The sequence below is a fragment of the Bubalus bubalis genome, chromosome 3 (assembly GCF_019923935.1).
Source record: "Bubalus bubalis isolate 160015118507 breed Murrah chromosome 3, NDDB_SH_1, whole genome shotgun sequence".
Classification (NCBI taxonomy): domain Eukaryota; kingdom Metazoa; phylum Chordata; class Mammalia; order Artiodactyla; family Bovidae; genus Bubalus; species Bubalus bubalis.
Genome location: NC_059159.1, coordinates 10,321,636 through 10,342,854, shown reverse-complemented (window position 1 = coordinate 10,342,854; position 21,219 = coordinate 10,321,636). Strand labels below are relative to the sequence as shown.

The window sequence follows — 21,219 nt, the reverse complement described above, 5'->3', positions numbered from 1 at the left end:
AGGAGTGCTTTTGAGGAGGAAAAGACGCTTTAGACTCTTGGACTCGGGGCATGGTGATGCCTTCAATGAGACTTCACTACAAAAGGCTTCTGTAGCCAGAGCGGTTTTCAGAACAGGCGTCAGAGAGCAAAGACACCTGGAGATTGAGTCCTCTGGGGCACCCAGTGCCTCCCAAACACCATTTTCCAGCCTTGGAGGCATACTTTTTATGCCTTTTTAGGAGCATTTCATTGACTCAATGGACATGAGTTTGAGCAAGCTCCAGGAGATGGTGAAGGACAGGGAAGCCTGGTGTGCTGCAGTCTGTGGGGTCACAAAGAGTCAAACGTGACTGAGTGACTGAACAACGACAACCTGGGTGCAACCCTCTATCATGGCCTTCGCTAATTCCTACCTCCTTCCCCACCCCATGCCAAAACTGAGATTGGCTGCCCCACAGTGCTGGGCGTAATAGGTGGGCTCCCTTCCCGGATCCTGGAGCAATAACTTCATTGAGAAACTTGCATGTCTACTTCACCCTCAATGGGAATTTGTCAGGCTATACAATTAAAGGTTAAACTATATAGGATTTTTAATGACCTGATATAATTCACCTGTTTATATTAGCAAAAAAGTAAATTGAGAATATATAAATATTGAGTCCCAATAGGACTGTATACAAACACTCATTACTCAAGGCATCCTTTAGATGGTGGGTTTTGCCAGTATGTAATGATGGCACCCTACTTCAGTGCTCTTGCCTGGAAAATCCCATGGACGGAGGAGCCTGGTGGGCTGCAGTCCATGGGGTCACGAAGAGTTGGACACGACTGAGCGACTTCACTTTCACTTTTCACTTTCATGCATTGGAGAAGGAAATGGCAACCCACTGCAGTGTTTTTGCCTGGAGAATCCCAGGGACGGGGGAGCCTGGTGGGCTGCCGTCTATGGGGTTGCACAGAGTCGGACACGACTGAAGTGACTTAGCAGCAGCAATGGATTATAAAATGGATAATGCCCATTGATCCTATAATCCCATTTCAGGAAACACGGAACACAGAAATTGCTAAAATACCCAATCTTCCTTGCACAAGGATACTTATATCTGCACTAAAAAGTGGGAAGTATTTAAACAAACTGTTAATGTGCAATCTTCAGGAATGACAAGTTTGTTGATTATATATTTACATATTAATAGAGGATGAGATGGTTGGATGGCATCACCGACTCAATGGACATGAGTTTGGGTAAACTCTGGGAGTTGGTGATGGACAGGGAGGCCTGGTGTGCTGCCGTCCATGGGGTTGCAAATAGTCAGACATGACTGAGTGACTGAACTGAACTGAGAAGAACCTATTGAAATAATACCAAATTAAAACTGAGTCATATAAAACAGATTCCTGACAATAGCAAACGTAGGTCAATGATGGGAAAACTGGGTGCCCTTCTGTCCGTCCAATGGCTTTTATATGACTTGCTGCTGTGTTCCAGGCCCTGGGAGGCTGGGATATGGGACAGTGAATCCAGACTTCCCTGCCTTGAAGGACCTGCTGACTAGTGGTTGGCAGAGTGGGCTAAGTCAAGGAATTCCAGGGTGAGTGACCACTGCTCAGCAGGGTGAGAACTGGGGACTGCTGCGTGCTGCCACCCTGGCCTGGTGCCCCTTCCTAGAGGATGGGTGGCTAGGAGAAGGTCAGATGTGTGTGTGTGAGGGCAGGACATGTGGGGTGCACACAGAAGCCTGGGGCGGGAGGAAGGAGACTGCATGAGCGACTTCACTTTCACTTTTCACTTTCATACATTGGATAAGGAAATGGCAAAAATAAGACAAGTTCTTTCTGGCTAGAAAAAACCATGTGAACCACGATGGCATGGCAGGATGGGGGGCCTGCCTGGGGGTTGCATGACAGAGGGCAGAGTGAGATACAGGCAGTGAGGGATGGAGACAGAGGCAGGCTGGTCACCTAGACCAGCAGTGGGCACCTGCTGCTTTTGCATTAGTTAGGTCACCTGTGCAAAAAAAAAAAAAAATTTATAATAGCTTTAATGAGATATAACTCACACACCATACAACACACTCATTTAAACCATTCAGTTATTTTGAGTATATTCACAGGTGTACAACCACCACCACAGTCCATTTTAAAACACTTTGTTCCCCCCAACCACCAAAAAAAAAAAGCCCCGTGTCCTTAAGCTGTCACCTTCCAATCCTTCTAAACCCCCAGCCCCTGGCAATCATGACTCCACTTTCTCTGTCTTCAGATTTGCCCGTTCTGGATTTTTCTTCTAAATGGAATCATATGACTGGTTTCTCTAACTTAACATAATGTTTTTATACGTTATTTTTTAATTGACACTAAAATCTAATGTGGTACTAAAGTGTTCTTAAGAGAAAAATAAGACGAGTCCTTTCTGGCTAGAAAAAAACCACGTGAACCACGATGTGGCCCTCCTCCACTCCTACCTCACACCCAAGCTCTCTGGTCCCTGCCTCCGAGAACCAGCTTTGTCTATGGTGTGGCCGCCCCACAGGGCAGGACAGGGGTGAATTTCAGAGAAGAGGGTGCTTGGGCATTAATTAAACACAGACCACCATGCACCCCTTTGCCAAGGGGCTGTGTTTTTTTCTTATTTCCTCCCTTTCACTTTGTCCCCCCCCCCATCCCTACCTGCACCCCTTCCTGTGCTGCATCGGCAAGAGCTTGCTCCAGCGTCTGTGGGCTGCTCACTACCCTCTCCTCATGCCTTTTCTTTATCCAGCCATTTGCTCCTCCTGGTTAGGGTTAGGGTTAGGGTTAGCAGATCCTGAATCACAGCCCTGCACCTGGAACCCAGCCTCTCTGGCCTGCAGTCTCAGCGGCCTTATTATTACCCCATTTCCATCCTGGCCTTGATGGAGCTCTTTTATCCCCATCCCATTCTAGGGTACATGTATGAGAGATAAAGCCCTTATTCTTATATTGTTTTTCCTATTATGACATTCTGCTTACTGTCGAAAAGTGGAACGATACCAAACATCAGAAAGAAAAGAATCCCTCTTTCATCCTGCTACCCTAAAATATAAATAAATGTGGCTCTCTCTGTGTTTATGCATATTTTACACGTGCCTATGCTCTCTCTTTCTTTGTGACCACAGAGTCCTGGTCCTGCTCCCGCGTTCCTTGCTGGCTTTCTTCCTGGTCCTGTACTTCTGGAGGAGCCTCGCATGCCCGGGATGGCGGGAATTAAAAAGCAACGCTTTTCCTTAAAGTCGCTCAGTAGATACTTCAGTTCAGTTCAGTTCAGTTCAGTCGCTCAGTTGTGACCGACTCTTTGCGACCCCATGAATTGCAGCACGCCAGGCCTCCCTGTCCATCACCAACTCCCGGAGTTCACTCAGACTCACGTCCGTCGAGTCAGTGATGCCATCCAGCCATCTCATCCTCTGTCGTCCCCTTCTCCTCCTGCCCCCAATCCCTCCCAGCATCAGAGTCTTTTCCAATGAGTCAACTCTTCGCATGAGGTGGCCAAAGTACGGGAGTTTCAGCTTTAGCATCATTCCCTCCAAAGAAATCCCTGGGCTGATCTCCTTCAGAATGGACTGGTTGGATCTCCTTGCAGTCCAAGGGACTCTCAAGAGTCTTCTCCAACACCACAGTCCAAAAGCATCAATTCTTCGGCGCTCAGCCTTCTTCACAGTCCAACTCTCACATCCATACATGACTACAGGAAAAACCATAGCCTTGACTAGACGGACTTTTGTTGGCAAAGTAATGTCTCTGCTTTTGAATATGCTATATCTAGGTTGGTCATAACTTTCCTTCCAAGGAGTAAGTGTCTTTTAATCTCATGGCTGCAGTCACCATCTGCAGTGATTTTGGAGCCCCAAAAAATAAAATCTGACACTGTTTCCACTGTTTCCCCATCTATTTCCCATTAAGTGATGGAACTGGAGGCCATGATCTTCATTTTCTGAATGTTGAGCTTTAAGCCAACTGTTTTCACTCTCCACTTTCACTTTCATCAAGAGGCTTTTTAGTTCCTCTTCACTTTCTGCCATAAGGATGGTGCATATCTGAGGTTATTGATATTTCTCCCGGCAATCTTGATTTCAGCTTGTGCTTCTTCCAGTCCAGTGTTTCTCATGATGTACTCTGCATATAAGTTAAATAAGCAGGGTGACAATATACAGCCTTGACATACTCCTTTTCCTATTTGGAACCAGTCTGTTGTTCCATGTCCAGTTCTAACTGTTGCTTCCTGACCTGCATACAGATTTCCCAAGAGGTGGGTCAGGTGGTCTGGTATTCCCATCTCTTTCAGAATTTTCCACAGTTTATTGTGATCCACACAGTCAAGGCTTTGGCATAGTCAATAAAGCAGAAATAGATGTTCTTCTGGCACACTCTTGCTTTTTCCATGATCCAGCGGATGTTGGCAATTTGGTCTGTGGTTCCTCTGCCTTTTCTAAAACCAGCTTGAACATCAGGAAGTTCACGGTTCACGTATTGCTGAAGCCTGGCTTGGAGAGTTTTGAGCATTACTTTACTAGCATGTGAAATAAATGCAATTGTGCGGTAGTTTGAGCATTCTTTGGAATTGCCTTTCTTTGGGATTGGAATGAAAACTGACCTTTTCCAGTCCTGTGGCCACTGCTGAGTTTTCCAAATTTGCTGGCATATTGACTGCAGCACTTTCACAGCATCATTTTTCAGGATTTGAAATAGCTCAACTGGAATTCCATCACCTCCACTAGCTTTGTTCGTAGTGATGCTTTCTAAGGCCCACTTGACCTCACATTCCAGGATGTCTGGCTCTAGGTCAGTGATCACACCATCGTGATTATCTGGGTCGTGAAGATCTTTTTTGTACAGTTCTTCTGTGTATTTTTGCCACCTCTTAATATCTTCTGCTTCTGTTAGGTCCATACCATTTCTGTCCTTTATCGAGCCCATCTTTGCATGAAATTTTCCCTTGGTATCTCTAATTTTCTTGAAGAGATCTCTAGTCTTTCCCATTCTGTTGTTTTCCTCTATTTCTTTGCATTGATCGTTAGCACCTATTGTGTCCCTGGTGCTGGCTGGGGAACGCAGGGACCTGGCTCACCCTGCTGGGAGTTCCGGCCATGGGCAGCCATGGGCTCATGTTTGTGTGATGAACCAGACCAGGAGCTCCAGGCGCCCGTCGTGTCCCAGGTCAGGCACTCCCCTGCCTGGTGGCCTCCCCCAGACGTGGGCTCTGACTGCTGCCCGCCCACGCCTCTGTTTCATCACCTGAGCTGAAGACCGGGGCTATATCCGTCCTTTTAGGTTGCGTAACCTCAGCAATTAGATGACACCATGACCTGACCTCCACTCATCCAGAACTTTTTATTATGCTCCAAGTGCCTAAGTGCTCTCAAGGACCCAGGAAGTGGTTTTCGTTCTTTAAAAAAAAAAAATAAAAAAAATTTTATTAAAGCATAGTTGACTTACAGTATTGTGTTAGTTTCAGGTATATAGCATGGTGGTTCAGTTATTTTTTTTGCAAATTACTTTCATATAGGTTATTACAAGATATTGAATATAATTCCCTGTGCTGAACAGTAAATCCTTGTTGCTTATCTACTTTATATATGGTCGTTTCTTTTTTTTTTTTTTTTACCATTTAACTTGTTTTAATGTTTCTTCACAAATGGTGAAAAATACTAAAGTACAGACAAGGAATAATCATAATGTTGTGGCCAACATTATAAATATGGAATTATAAATTTAAAACATTTTCTGGTTTAAAAAATAAATCTGGTAGTCAATGCAGCTCTGCAGGTCTCTGCATCTAGTAGGGCCGGTCTCTGCCCTCCTGACGGTGCTCACCTTTATCCATCTTTCCAGGTCCTCCTCGCCCGCCTCGTCGTCCTCCCATCTGTTCCATCAGTGGTCCAGGGGGTCCCCCAGGGCCACCTCGTCTTCCACCACCAAAGCCACCACGGTCCATGCCCCGGCCGCCACGGAAGCCACCTCTGTCTCCACCACGGCTGCCTCTGAACATTCCACCAGGGCCACCGCGGTCCATGAGGCCACTCTTCCTCCCCGCATGCCTCCAGGGCCACCTCTGCCGCGGTCACCGCCCGGGGGCGGGAAAGGCGGTGGGAGGAAGCCTTCAGGCTTTGGGGCCTTACACTGGTTGCACCCTGTTCTCCAGGCGAAGTTCTGGTTCCCACAGCCCGGGTTGGGGCACGGCCAGGCTCCAGCTCGGTGCTGCACGTTTCCTCCTCCAGACGGGTTCCCCCGGGAACCGCGGGGCCCTCTTGGTGGGAAGCCGCCTCTGTCTCCTCCACGGCCTCCCATGCGCCCCATGGGTCCTCCAGGACCTCCTGGGCCCCCTGGACCTCCTCGGAGCAGCGGCGGCATCCCCCTGCCCTCGCGCGGCGGCATCCCTCCCCGCATGCTGTTCATGGGCGGCTTCTTCCGAGCAAGAGACACTTTAAGTGTGCTCCCTTGGAAATCTTTCCCATCAAACCACTCGACAGCAGCTTTGGCAGTTGCTGGGTCTTCGTAAGACACCGTAGCGTCACCTTTGGGCTTTCCTGTTTCCTTGTCCAAGTGAATATGGATCATGGGTTGTCCAGTCCTCTTGTTCATCTTAACGACTCCGCACTGCTTAAAGAAGTCCACCAGGTCATCGAGAGTCACACTGTCGTTCAGGCCTTGCCCGTAAATGGCACTGTTGTCAGAGTCTTCATCTGGATCTACAGGTGGGCCTAAATCAAGGTCTGGTCCTTCATCCATGGGTCCACCAGGCCTATTGAAGCCACCTCGCTCTCCAGCGCCCATTCCACCGCGTCCTCCTCCCCGCTCACCTCTGCTCATGCCTCCACGATCAAATCCCCCTCTTCCCCTGCCCCGGTTATCAGGGCCACTCATGCTCCGGTTCTCTCCTGGTCCGGAAAATCCTCAGACTCCTGCCCATAAACACCCATGCTACTGGGGCGGTCCTGTTGGAATGAACTCTGCTGCCCGTAGCTGCTGCTCTGTTGACTATATTGACTTGGAGCCTGGCTGTAGGATCCAGTCTTGGGGGGGGAGGTAACTAGTGGGTGGCTGCTGCCCATAGCTGCTTTGTTGACCATAGCTACTCTGCTGTCCATAGCTGCTCGGCTGCCCGTAGGTGTTCTGCTGGGAGTAACTGCTCTGATCATAACTAGTCGGCTGCGTAGAGGAGTAGCTGGTAGAAGGATAGGATGGTGGTGCTGAGACCAGCTGCATGGGGTAGCTCCCAGGCACCTGGGGATAACTGTAGTTACTCTGTCCATATCCTAGGCTGGGCTGGTTGTAACCCCCTGTGCTAGATTGAGGTTGACTAGTCTCAGCGGGTTTGTTACCATCCTGCGGTCTTGCAGGCGCGGTGGCTGCTGGCTGCTGTCCATACGCCGGGTGAGCGGGCTGAGCGCCATATGCAGACTGAGCTGCATAGGAGGCCTGGGTGGTAGTAACCGTAGCAGTGGTGGTGTCGTAAGCCCCAGTGCCGTACCCCTGGACAGGCTGACTGTATGCCTGGGGGGCAGTTGGAGTAGAATATCCAGTGGGAGGCTGTCCATAAGAAGTTGCATAGGCGGTCTGCCCGTAGGTTGCAGTGGTCTGCGCCTGGGTGTAGCTGACATCAGCGGGCTGTCCATAGGTTCCATAACTTTGCTGCCCATATGCCTGCTGGGTGGTCTGTGCATATCCTTGAGCGGGCTGGGCGGCGTAAGCCCTGTAGCCCTGCTGGGCTGCAGCTTGGCTGTATGTACTATAATCCATGGACGCCCTTTTCTCTCCTTCCTTCTCGTTCTATATGTCAATCCCATACTCCTAATTTGTTCCTCCTCTCCTCCCCCTGGGAGGTGGTTTTTAAGCCTCTGGAGCAGGAAGCCAATGAATTCCGTGTTTGCATGTGGTGTCCCCCAGGGGTCGGGGGCACAAGCTTGGAAGGCCCTGCCCACCCCCGCCACTCCCCAGCTCCGTCTCCCTGAACACCCGTGTGCCCTCTCTGAGTGTCTTGGAAGCAAAAGAGCCCGTTGTGCCCCAGGCCTGGCTCCAGAGCCAGAGGTGAGGTCCTCACTCGTAGTGAGTCAGGGTCAGGGCTAGTCATGCAGACCTGCCCGGAGAGGAAAGTCCTGGGGTAGGAGCTCTGCTGTCCACCGAGAACCTCCTGGGAAGGGAAGTCCAGGCAGCTTCTTGGCTTCTCTTAGCCTCCAGTTCCTCCCCATCTGCTAATGGAGGAAGTCAGACTAGCTGGTCTCCTGGTGCCCTCCAGCTCTAGGACCTCGGGGGCTGGATCCATCTGCTCATCCACCTTTTGGGAAACGGTCCCTTGGGGTGCTCCCTGCTACAGCTGCTCCTCGATGTCAGCCATGCTGTCATTTCAACCAACTCTTACCTGGGCTCAGTGTCTCCCGAGTGTCCGAGAAGTGTGTGTGTGCGCACGTGTGTGTGTGTGTGTGTGTGTGTGTGCACACCTAGTGTGCTGTGTCCTGAGTTCTGCACTTCTCTGTGTCTTTGGGGCTCTCCCCAGATGACCAGAAGAGGCTCTGACAGTGGGAATAGGACCAGCTTTGCTCCTGTGCCACCTGCAAAGCCGTGCAGGGATGCAAGCTCAGAAGGGCTGGCACTTGATTGGAAGCTCTGCTGTTTCTGTCCTGCAATGTGAGCAAGGGCCTGGAGTTTCCATTTTGTTCTGAGGCCTGCAACTCATGTGGCCGGTCCTGGTGGAGACCCCTCACGCACAGGGTGATGCATCAAGTAGAAGCCCCCACTGGAAGAGGCCCCTACCGTGCTCTTTCCTGCAGCCTTGGAGGGGGGCCCAGCATTAATCTCGCCCTCATGCCTGGCCAGCTGAGGCTGAGTGGCAGGGGCTGGCCTCTTGGTGGCGTGATGCTGGATGCCTCCAGGCCCAGGTGCCAAGCTCAAGTGGCAGACATTAATCACTCAAGCCTGTGTCCCTTTGCTTTGGGCGGGGTAGAGGGAAGCTGGCTGCTAGGCTGATGTTTAAGCATGGGGAGGGCATTGTGGAGTGTGTGCTGGGGTTTTAATTAGCATCTCTGTTCCTGCCCCTGGGGCCCCCAGCACACTGGGGAGGGCAGCCCGGTTTACTGTGGCTCTAGGCTGCTTCCTATCTCGGCCTAACACTCTCCTCGTCCTTAGCGCCAACCCTGGGGACAGAAGGTCTTGGCAGTCACTCTGCTCCTTCTCTGTCTCTGGCCGGTGGGGACCAGCCTTGGTGCTGGCATCTCCACTTCCGCCCACTGACTCACTCAGTCTGTGGATATATTCCCCAGTGAGCCTTTCCCCTGGGGGAGGTGACAAGGATGAAAGCTGGGAAGGGGAGGCGCTGTCCCAGGGAGGGGGCACTGGTCCTGCCTGCCTCCCATTTCCTACACGACCTTGGGCAGTTCCTATAACTCCGGCCTCATTCTCCTCAACTGCCCGGGTGGACTTGGACCGAAGGCTCCTACTATGCCTTGTGAGTCACTGCAGCTCAGGGGTCCCTGAGACTACCCCCAGGTCCAGTGATTCACGGAAGGAAGTCAGCAAAGCTGTTACACTCCCACAGGCTCAGTCCACCCCAGGGAAAGGACACAGATAAAAGTCAGCAGTGGGACAAGGCGCCCAGGGCAGTGGCCAGGTGACATCAAGCCTGAGTGTCCAGGTTCCTCTCCCAGTGGAGTCCTGTGGACAGCCCCCAATCCTTTCAGAACCATGTTTGACAGTGCTCACCACCTGGGGATGCTCACCTGAGCTCTGGGGTCCAGAGGGTTCACTGGGAGTTGACCACATAGACCTCACTGACCACCCACGTGGCTGACCTTTGTCTGCAGCCCCTCAAAAGGTCAAACTGATACAGTGTGGCCTGAGGCCCCCACCCTAAACCACACTGTCAGCACAGACTATCTGGCTGCTGGTAAGGACCCCAGGTAAACACACTCACAAAGACCCTCCAAAGTCTCAGAGGTGACCTCCCAGGAACCAGGGGCAAGGGCCAAACCTGTTTTTGGGGAAAGCTAACCCTATAATGATTCTGGCCTTGCGGACAGGCAAGGTAAAATGAAGACAATCCAGGGAAGAGGGGCCCGCTGCATTCTTAGTACAGGGATGGCAGAGTGGGCAAGAAGAGGGGCTGAGTCCCAGGGGACTGGCCCCTCCCTGCCCCTGCCCGTTCTGTGAGGGCTTGGCTCCAGGCATACCCTGGGGAGCTTGGGCCTGACTCTGGGCTGAGCTGTGAAGTCTGGGCCATTCTCAAATGAGAAGGTTTAGGAGATAGCCACAGGTGCCTTTCTCACCTGTCACCTTGCTCGTCTCTCCTGCCTTGCTCTCCCCTTCCGGCCGTCCCCTGGCACCTGCCCGGGAGCGTGGCAGCCGGCCTTGGTTGAGCAAGTGAGCCCTGGGGCAGCAGTGGGTGTGTGGGCTCCCAGGGGCAGCCCCATCTGCCGAGAGGGCTGTCTGCCCTTCAGGAGATCAGCAGAGTGGAGGCGGCCTTTGTTTCTTCCTTTTTTATGCCGAGTTCAAAGCTCAGCCTTCCTCCCAACCCCTGAGCTCCTCTGTTTACTTCCTGAGCATCCTTTTTTCTGGGGCCTGGTGCCCCCAGACCTTTAGGGTACCCACCAGCCCCAGGCTTTCTCCCAGCAGTCCCCCGGGCTCTGCATCCTGAAGCTGCCTCTCCTAGGCCAGCCTCTCCCTTCCCAGTGCTTCTGAGTTCTTTGCCCTGGCAGCCTTGAGCCCCACTTCATTTGGGAGGAAATATTCCACTTATGCCATCTCCTTCCTCCACATGATGGGAAAACAATTTTTGAAATTGTTTTTCTTGAAAGCAGGAAACCAGGAACATGGCTCACTGGGCCTGCCGCCAGCCACTCGGCATCTCCGCACTCGGTACTTCCTGCAGACTTTCCTGCCCACTTGCTCATTTCATCTTCATGTGAGGGGAGGCAGGGCAGATGGTGTCACCCCCAATTTGTAGGTGGAGACACAGGCCTGGCTGATTCTCATGGGGCTCCTCCCTGGGGCTTGTCCTTACAGCAACACCCGCCCCCCCCCCCACTTCTATGTTGAGGAAAATGGTGAGAATCAAGCAGATTCTCCCTCAGACCCCCCAGGCCCAAGCGCCACTGGCCTTGGAGGACCCTTCTCAGGCTTTCCCCTGTGGGGTGAGTCTCACGTCATCAGGAACACCTTGAACAAGCCCAGTGAACTTGGATGTGGACCTCTGCACAGCACCCCTGGACCTGGAGGAAGCGGGTCCTTGGCCTAGCCATTGCTCGGACCTCAGTTAGGAGACCCCCTCTTTCCTTAGTCTCCCTTCTTCCAAACTGCATTACCTCTACATTTTCCTGCTGCTATAATAGATTTTATACAGTCGGTCGGTGCACTTTAGCGAGTGATAGATCACTTTCATTGCTTCGCTTCATGATTAATTTCCCATAATAGTCCTCTCTAACACCAAGGCGAAAAGAGGAAGGAGAGAAAAAAACCTACATGATCCACTTTGTGCTTGGAGTATAAATGAATTAGATTTAATTTCTGTTTAATTGTTTCCATAGCTCAACCTCTGCTGACTTCACAGGATAATTTATTTTGCAGTCTCAGGGAACAGGAGGAGGGGATGGGGGACAGAGGCTGTAGCCAAGAGGTCTGCCTGTGGACACTGTTTAATTACACCTGATAGTCTTATCTCCTCGTAATTATTGGAGGCTTGTCGGGCTTCTCCGGCGGCCTCCCATCCACACTGAGGATCGATTCCTGGTTAGACCTCGGGCCAGCTGCCTTCAAGAAGGCCAGCCATCAGCAAGGAGTATAGCGTGGAGTTGAGAACAGCTGAGGGGACTCCTGAAGTTGCTGGTGGGGAGGCAGGATGCAGGGTAATGTGTCTTTGGAAGTGGAAATTTTCTGATGTTACTGTTGATGTTATAAAAATGATGACTAACCCCAGCGCATCAACACAACAGTTTTCCCCCAAATCCTCTCTCTCTAGAGCTGGTGAGAGGCCATGGTGGGCAGGCGGGGTTTCCACTGTTCCTCTTCCAAAGTCATTTGTTAGAGCCGTGTTGACTACAGGCCCTTTCTGCCCAGTAACTGAAGCGCTTAGTAAGTGGTTGGTCAGCAGAATGGAGGCCCCTCTTGCACTCCACTCTTCCCCTACAGAGGATGCTGAGTTTTTTCTTTGAGATTTATTGTGGTAAAACACACATGACATAAAATGTACAATTGGAGCCGTCTTTAAGTGCTCACCTCAGTGGCATCAAGGACATTCACACTCTTGTGCAACCGTCACCACCATCTATTTCTAGAACTTTTTCATCATCCCCAAGAGAAACTTCGCCCATTAATCAGTAGCTCCCTGACTTCCCCAGTCCCTTGTTCAGTCAATAAATTGTGTCCAACTCTTTGTGACTCATGGACTGCAGCATACCAGGCTTCCCTGTCCATCACCAACTCCTGGAGCTTCCTCAAACTCATGTCCATTGAGTCGGTGATGCCATCCAGCCATCTCATCCTCTGTCATCCCCTTCTCCTGCCTTCAATCTTTCACAGCGTCAGGGTCTTTTCTAATGAGTCAGTTCTTTGCATCAGGTGGCCAAAGTATTGGAGCCCCAGCCCCTGGTAAACCTCTATTCTACTTTCTGTCTCTGTGGATTTGCCTGTCCTAAGGATGTCATATTAGTGGAATCATACACTATTTACCCTTTATGTTTGGCTTATTTCTCTTAAGGTGATGTTTCTAAGCTTCATCCATGTTGTGACCTGTGTCAGTGCTTCACTCCCTTCTTAAGGCTAAATAATATTCTGTTATGTGGATGGACCACACTTTTTCCTTTCATGGTCAATGAACAATGTTCTAGTGGGCTTTGGGAACAGTCCAGAGGCCATGCTATGCTATACTAAGTCACTTCAGTCATGTTCGACTCTGTGCGACCCCAGAGACGGCAGCCCACCAGGCTCCCCCGTCCCTGGGATTCTCCAGGCAAGAACACTGGAGTGGGTTGCCATTTCCTTCTCCAATGCATGAAAGTGAAAAGTGAAAGTGAAGTTGCTCAGTCATGTCCGACTCTATGTGACCCCATGGATTGCAGCCCACCAGGCTCCTCCACCCATAGGATTTTCCAAGCAAGAGTACTGGAGTGGGGTGCCATTGCCTTCTCCACCAGAGGCCATAGCCCCATCCAAGTTACTTGAGCAGTCTCCTCCTGCCTGCCATATCATCTCTGCCAGTCAGAGAAGAAGGTCAAGGGCCCCCCTCTGTAGATGCCCTCCAACTTGGGGCTCCAGCAGAGCCTGGAATTAGCAGTCCCTCTGATCTGGTCATGAATATTCATGAAGCAGCTCTTCCTGGGCCATCTCCATTTAATCCTCTCAGTTCAGTTCAGTCGCTCAGTCGTGTCTGACTCTTTGTGACCCCATGGACTGCAGCACGCCAGGCTTCCCTGTCCATCACCAACTCCCGGAGCTTACTCAAACTCATGTCCATTGAGTCGGTGATGGCATCTAACCATCTCATCCTCTGTCGTCCCCTTCTCCTCTCCTCCTCCTGCCTTCAATCTTTTCCAGCATCAGGGGCTTTTGGTACCTCCATTTATAGATGGGGAGATCAAGGTCAAGGGACATCAGGGGATCTGGTCAAAGTCCCTCTGGAAGGGTCAGCACTATGTCCTAAGACCACATCTTTTGGATCCCAAAGCCTGTCGTGTTTCTGTTATCCTGCACTGCCTGGTGGCTCTGTCCCATTCCACCCTTACCAGATGGAATCAAGACGCCCGCTGTGCCTGCAAACTTCTGTCTGTAGCCGTGAAAACTGCTCTGCAGTGCTCCATCTTCACTGCCTCCTTGAAAATCCGACTGGGGGCATGGTGCTGATGGAGGTCCAGGTTGGGGGGGTTAGCAGGGAGCAAGTCACAGGTCCAGTGGTTCCCAGTGTGACATTATGGTGCATCCAGCCTTGGTCAGAGGTTCACGGGAGTCCTGGGAGCAGTGGAGGGGCCTGGCAAAGGACCAGTCATCCCCAAAACAGGTTGCTGCCTTCTGTGTTTCAACATTTCTCCTCCTTGGTGGAATTACAAGCAGTGGGGGCAGAAAACTCTCATTTGTACCCAGTGCCTGGCACACAGGAGAAGCCTTACAAGTGCTGCAGAGAGGACCCTGTTGGAAAGGGTGAGTCCTCAGGTGGCATTGCCTTAAAACAGGAGGGAAGATGGCTCTGTGCTCGGATCTGCCTACTTAGGCTCCAAGCTTGTAGGAACTTGGAGCAGAGGCTGGGGCCAGCAGAGGGAAAGGAAGGTTTACACTGTGCTGAGATGCCTTCCTGCGGTTCAGAGTGATGATGGCCCGTCCCTCAGGAATGATACGGTGAAACGCCCACCGCAGGCTGCCTATCCCCCACGTGTGGACACATGCCCACTCCTCACGTTTGACCAGCACTCTCTTCTGCCTCATTCTCACTGCCCACTGCTAAGGAGACCCCTCCAGGATCAGTCTCCTGACCTTGCACTTGGGGAGCAGAATAGATGCACACAGGGAAGGGTGAGGGGGCCTCAAGGGAAGGTAGGGGGCTGAGGGAGGGGAGGGGAAGCCAGAGGAGAGGCAGTGTGGCGTGCTTGCCCCTTCTTACTTTGCATCTTAAACACTGTGGGGATGGGAGTGTTTTCAGCAATGGGAATAGTTCATTTTTTTTCATTTGTTGTGTTGAGCATTTGTTGTGTCCGGGGATGCTGACTGATATGGCAGCAGCTAACCCTCCTGGCCAGCCAGACCCTGCTCTAGTCTCTCTCTGTTGTCCTGGGGAAAGTTCTTGGCCGTGGGCACATGGAAGTGTGGACTCAGGCTGGTTCAGTGGAGCAGACCTTGGTTTAAGTCCTGGAGGTGAGCACCTCCATAGAAGCTGGGTTTCCAGAAGGAAAAGAGTACAATGTGGCTCTAACTGCTTCAGAGCACCTGGAGGATGTATGTGGTGGTGCAAAGATGACCTCCTGGTCGGTGAAGTGGGGTGGGTCTGGACCACATGGGTTTCTGTGGAGGCTCAGTGGGGTAACTAGCACACAGTAGCGTAAGCAGTGCCCTGCGTGTACAAACGGTCGTCTGGCTGAGCACCAAGTGTGCGGTGTGTGCTGGTCCCGAATCTCCCAGGTGCAAGTTTCAGATGCCTGCCTCTGCTGCTCGTGTCGTCAGGGTGGAGGGGGGAGCTGGAGAGAGTCTGGCCCCTGGGTGCCTGGATGTGGGGACTCAGTGGGGAGAGAGGGCCCTTACTTGTTGGCTGCATCCCAGTGGCTCCCCTGCCAGTTGAGGTTGGTATTGGAGGAGACGTGCCCTCAGCCCATCTGGGTGCCCTTCAGGCAAGTCTAGTGATTCTGGTTGGGTGGAGGGCCCTTTAGTAATGTAAAAACCCTAGAGAAGGTTTGGAACGTTCTGCTGAGGTCACAGGTGAACCTGTGGACCAATCATGGTGCCACTGTTTTGATTAACTCAGAGGAAACAGTGACTTACCAACAGTGGGGGTGATCTGATTACTGGATGAAGAGGGCCAATGGGGTAGACCCACCCGGAGGTCTGCTAGGGTGTGTGCCTGGATGCACCCACAGGGGGAGCCACTCTGGGAACTTGTGACCTGCTGGCATGTGAGCTGTGTCCTACCACGAGGCAGGGCACCCTTCATTCCCATGGGCAGTAGAGGGACTGAAGGCCAGCGAGAGCCCAAGGCCACACAGCTAACCTGTGGCTGTGCTGGGCCGTGACCCCAAGCAGCCGGCGCCGTCTCACCGTGAGGACTGGGGCCTACCATGGGGGCCACATTCGTGGTGACGTGTGCCTGGCACCTGCCACTTGATGGATAAATCCCCAGCTGACTTCACAGTTCATCTCGGGTTGCCTCTCTCTTTCTCCCTTCCTGCCCCCATCCCTCAAGACAGACCCGGGACAGCCCTGGGCTCTCGGCAAGCCTCACTCTCTGAGCCCTCGGGTATTTATCAGGTTTCTGTGATCATCTTCCCTGCGAGACCAAGAGCCTCTTGGGCAGGACTTAGTCCCTAAATGCCTGTGCCCAGCACCACACATGGGGACAGGGGTGGTCTAACCCTGGAAGAATAGGTAACGTCAGCCCACTGTGTACACACACACACACACACACGTGTGTGTGCTGATTCACCTGGATGTGCTGACACCCATGCACCTGTAAACACCTAGTTTGCTGAGGTGTCTTCCCCGCTCTTTCCCTCTTCATCCCCAGGAGGTACCCCCGCTCTGGGCTCCTCCACTCCCTCAGCCAGCTAAGCAGGTGTGATGCTTGGCCTGGGCATCTTTGCTGGGATGGCCACCGTCCTGGCGGCAGCCTCCGCCTCTTAGCAGAGCCCTGCATGTTCCCTGGGGAACAGCAGGTGAGGGGTGGTGCCAGATTCCACACGGTTTGGTGAAGGGGCTGAGTCTCCCGGTGTTCACGGACCCTGCGGACTTGGCCTTCTCGCTCAGTGGGAAGCTGCAGCCACGAGGGCCCGGAGGCCTGGGGCAGGCAGAGCGAGGCCTGCTCCCTCCCCTGGAGCTCCAGTGTTCTGCCTCAAGGCCGGCCTGCCCTCCCTTTCCCCGCACCTGGCCAGCACGGTGACCGCCAAGAGCAAAAAGCCCGGCGATGGGTGCCAGGGAAACGTCCCCATTCTCATCCCCTCCATTAATCACCAGCTTTCAGGGCACTGGGGCCCCTGTTTAAGACACACCGGTGATTCCGAGGTGAGTGCCGGCACTCCCAACCTCTGCTGTTAATCTGCTCCCTCGGAGACAGGCTACCTCGGCCTGTTAATCACTTGCTGTAATTACAGCCCCAACTTTTGCACGAGGAATGTTAATTGATGTGTTGGATGGAGGCACTATGCACGCACGGTGTCCTTCTCCTGTGACCCCCAAATGCCAAGGTCATAGGATCTGGTGGGGCTCACAGTGCATAGAAATGAGCAGCGTGTCATGGTGGGGGTGGGGGCGGGGAGGGTGGCTGGCTGCCAGCAGCAGCCGGGCTCCTCGCCCTTCCCAGCGTACTGCCTGCTTGCCAGTCCGGGCAGTGGGTAGGGGGAGGGCCACTGTGGAGAGCGAGGGCTGGGTCCTGGAGGGCCGGGGCTCCCTTCTCTGGCAGGGTTGGGAGTCAGCCTCCCAAGAAGCCTGCTGGCTCTCCTGGGGTATGGTCTTGGACGTCCTACCCACAGGGTGGGCTCAGCGACTTTTCCGAGGTACCTCGATCCGTACCAGGCAATTCTGCTACTTCGTCCCCTGTGGGAAACTTGGCTTGGCTGACCAGCAGAACTGACTTCTGCCCGTTCCCTGAGCTGTGTGAGGCCGTTCACAGCACCCCTTGGGGCCTGGAGGTAATTTTATGGCCTCCGCTGCCATTAACTCTTGTCATGAAGTTTGTTTTTCTCCAGTTATTAAAGGAATATATGTTTGTTAGAAAATACTTGGCAATACCTCCTAACTTCAGGCTTTTGTGCCCAACAGTAGGATGGAAGGGACTCCACTGACTGCTTAGTGCCGGCTCCATCCTAACAGCTTGGAAACTGAGGTTCAGAAAGCAATGGAGCAGCCAGCCCTGAGTCCTTGGGTCCATGGAAGCACAGACTAGAACCCTGCTTCTGATCGGGACCTTACCCACACTGCCTGGAGCTCCCAGTTCCCGGGCCCTATCCTTGGATTCTGGCTTGAGTTCCCCGAGGGGCTGGAGTGATGAACAGAATGAGAATGATTGCAGGCTTGGAGAGGAAGGTTGGGGAGGGCGTGGTTCCCTGGACTCCTGCTGATGGCGTGGCAGGGATGATCCCCTGCCAGGCCTCTTGGTGGTCCTGCTGCTGCTGCTGCTGCTGCTGCTGCTAAGTCACTTCAGTCGTGTCCGACTCTGTGCGACCCCATAGATGGCAGTCCACCAGGCTCCCCGTCCCTGGGATTCTCCAGGCAAGAACACTGGAGTGGGTTGCCATTCCTTCTCCAATGCATGAAAGTGAAAGTGAAAGTGAAAGTGAAGTAGCTCAGTCGTGTCCGACCCTCAGCAACCCCACGGACTGCAGCCTTCTAGGCTCCTCCATCCATGGGATTTTCCAGGCAAGAGTACTGGAGAGGGGTGCCATTGCCTTTTCCGCTTGGTGATCCTAGTTGCCCACAATGCCCTTGGGAACCCCAGGGTAGTTGGGGCAAGGAGCCAGGGCTGCAATGAACCCAAACATCCTCATAATCTGAGCATGGCCTCGTGAGGTCTGTAGAGGGCATGGGGCCAGGCGGAGCAGGTGGTGGGAAGGACAGGAGGGCCCTTCTCTTGTCATCTGATCAGTCTTGTCTCCAAAGACTCTGTACGTCCTGCTAAGGGTCACCCACAGGGAGATACAAGGTGCTGAGTCCTGTCTCCCGGTCACCACCACACTGACACCAGGCTGTTCTCATGCCCTGTCCCTATGGGGCCCCTTGCCCACAGAGGGGGACCCCTCTGTGGCTTCATGGCTGTGGTCGATTGGGCATCAGTGCTGGCCATTCAGGCCTCACCTGAGAGTCAGCTGAAGTGCTAAGAGTCACAGTACCTCCCTCTCTGGATTCTGGATGGTGGGTTGGGGAGGGCCCAGGCATCAGTGGCTTCCAGAACACTCCAGGTGCTTCCAAGGAGTAGGCAGGGCAGAGCACAGGGTCTGGATGGAGGTGTGATCCACAGGTGCTATTGAGTTTTGTCTCTGCGATGCCGAGGGAAAGTCAAGGACTTGGCCGTGCCTGGTGGGGAGGATGGGTCGGTAGAGAGAACAAGACTGGGAGGCCAGGGCAGGGGTGCCCGCTTCAACCCCAGTGGAGTCATTAAAACCCCAGTCAGCTTCGGCAGAGCCAGAGTAGGGAGGCCCTGAGCACTGCTGTGGGGTGACTGTGGGGAGGGGTGAGAGGGAGGAGGGAGCTGGGGAGAATGACAACCAGGGATCTGATGCCTGAGGGGCCATGCAGGGCAGGGCGGCTCGCCCATCCCGAGAGACCTGCAGTGGAGAGGCAGCAGGGAGGCCTGGGTCCAGTGCCGGATGCCCCTCAACCCGACGGGGCCCCGAGCCGGGCAAGGGTGTGATCAGCCGGCGCCACTGACTTGGTGCTGATGTCCCCCGTCCACCCCAGCTGGGTGATCACCCCACTTCGGGCCCCTTTTGCCACCCCCATTCACTCTCATTATGGACCCCAAGGGGCAGGCTGTGGAGGCTCTTTCCAGCAAAAATGAATAAATAATAGATAAAATCTACCACCAACCAAGAAGGCTCCCAGGCTGCTGAGAGAATATTGTCCTGGGTGTTAATGATGTCTGCGCTCAGGACCAGTCTCCTCTGTTCTCCCTTGTCTCGGATTCCACCAAATGGTGCTGACTACTTCCTGGAGGTGGGGGGACGGGTGTCTTCTTTAACTTCTCAGGCAGCTGCTTGACAGCCGAGCTGTCCCAGAGGCCAGTCCTCACCAGGCTCAGTCCTTCACAGCTGGCCTCCTGGGATGACGTGGCTCAAGACTTGTAGATCCTCTCCATCCTGGGGCCTCCACTGGGCAACACCTGGAATGGTCATCACTGGGGACAGGCCCTGTGCACACCCTTTCCTGGTCTACTTCTCTGTGACCTAATGTTTTTATCCTGCCAAGACTTGCCGGGCTGGCAGATGCCATCCCTGCCCCACCGCCACTTCCCAACCTGCAACACCCAGGACCTCGCCACCCTCGACCCAGCCTTTCTCCCACCGTCCAGGATTCGGTCTTTGTTTACTGGGCCGAGGTGCTCTGTGGCCAGGGGCAGCATTGCCAGAACATGGGGGTCCCTGCTCGGGAAGTCTGACAGCACTTGGGCCCAAGGATGGGCCAGGACGTGGAGGTCACCCAAGCCAGCTTCCTGCCCAGCAGGCCCCTGCTTCCCAGTGCCCCACGACAGATGGCCGCGCAGCAGCTCCTCCAGTGTTCCCATGACTCGTGATTTAGTGATCACGGGAGCCAAGTGACAGCTGAGAGTCCTCATCCCTGTCCTCAGAAGGGTCCTGCAGTCCAGCTGGGCAGGAAACCGGCATCCTCGGGTCCTGCCTGCTGCTCTTGACCATCTTCCTGCCGCTTCCTCCCTCCTGCTCCCCCTCTGCTCTGGCGGGAGGCAGCTTCCACATGAAGACCTTGGGGTCGCTCTTGGTCTGCAGGAACTCAGGGTCTCTATTTCCTTATTGCTCATTTGGGTTCCTCTTCTCCCCCCTCAAATGCCTGCTTTCTCTGTTTATCTTCATCCATAGCCTGTGAACTTCACCTAGTCAGCTGTAAGCATTCATGTGTTGGGTTTGGATGGGAGTGGGAGATGGGGGGGCCCCGGGGCCTGAGTCCACCCTCGGCCTCTTCCCAATGGTGCAGCCTTGGCCAGGAGGTACTCTCAGCCTTGGTTTTCTCCACTGTCAGCTGGGGGCAACGGCAGAAGCTTTTGGTCGTGTGGATTCAATGAAACATTCAGGAAAGCATCCAACACCTCTCTTAAAGGATGGCAGTGATACAGATTCGTTTCATTGTCAAAATGCTCATCATAAACCCTCCAGGCTGACCGAGCAATCCCACACTGCCCCATTTGGCCACCTCCTTGGGTTCACGTCATCCCGGATGCTTCCAGGCTGACCTGCCTCTCCTAACTGTGCCTCCCTGGCGTTCTGACAGTGCCTGTGTCTCTGTTTGGGGGATCCCAAGAGCAGACCCTGAGATAAGTGGTCAAAGGCATGCAGTGATGGAAAGGAAGGGAAGGGGGACAGGAAGAGAAGCAGCCCACCATCTTGAGGGCAGCTGGAGCCTATCTCAACGGGGTTCTGGGGACCAGTGAGAACATCTCCCCCAGGCCTCTCCCATCATGGGGAGGGGTGGGATATGTGTACACCCATCTGTGCCATTCCTCCTTGAGGCTGCTCAGGGGGCATAATGCCTGGACCTCAGGACTTCAGGCCCTGGCAGATGGAGAGAGCCCCAGGCAGAGGCTGGCTGTTCTTTGTGGGGGTGGGGGGGAAATAGCTGTGTTCTCTTCACAAAGTCTGGGTCTCAGCCTGGGGGTGAGGGTGGAGATCCCCTTCCCTGGAGTCTCTTCTAGCTCAGACCTCAGAATAATGGCTCATATTGCTCATCTCATGTTACCTCTCACTTGCCAATCCCCCTTTATCTCAGTTCCCTGTGATAGTTAATACTTCTTTATATGAAGCATCTCCAGTAATTTTGAGGCAAAATGAGCATGTGGTTTTGCCTCCTGATTGGACTCTGATAAAGAACTGGTACT

General features: G+C 53.4%; 2 protein-coding genes across 2 annotated transcripts in view; one reads left to right on the top strand and one right to left on the bottom strand.

Annotated features, from left to right (window-relative positions):
- Window positions 1–21,219, top strand: part of RBFOX3 (RNA binding fox-1 homolog 3) — a gene marked incomplete in the record, with an annotated part of 435,130 nt that overhangs the window by 71,483 nt on the left and 342,428 nt on the right.
- Window positions 5,871–8,070, bottom strand: LOC112583627 (RNA-binding protein EWS-like). Its single transcript, XM_045164694.1, is given in 4 exon segments — window positions 5,871–6,733; window positions 6,949–7,024; window positions 7,026–7,763; window positions 8,041–8,070. Coding segments are annotated over 4 exon segments (1,707 nt in total).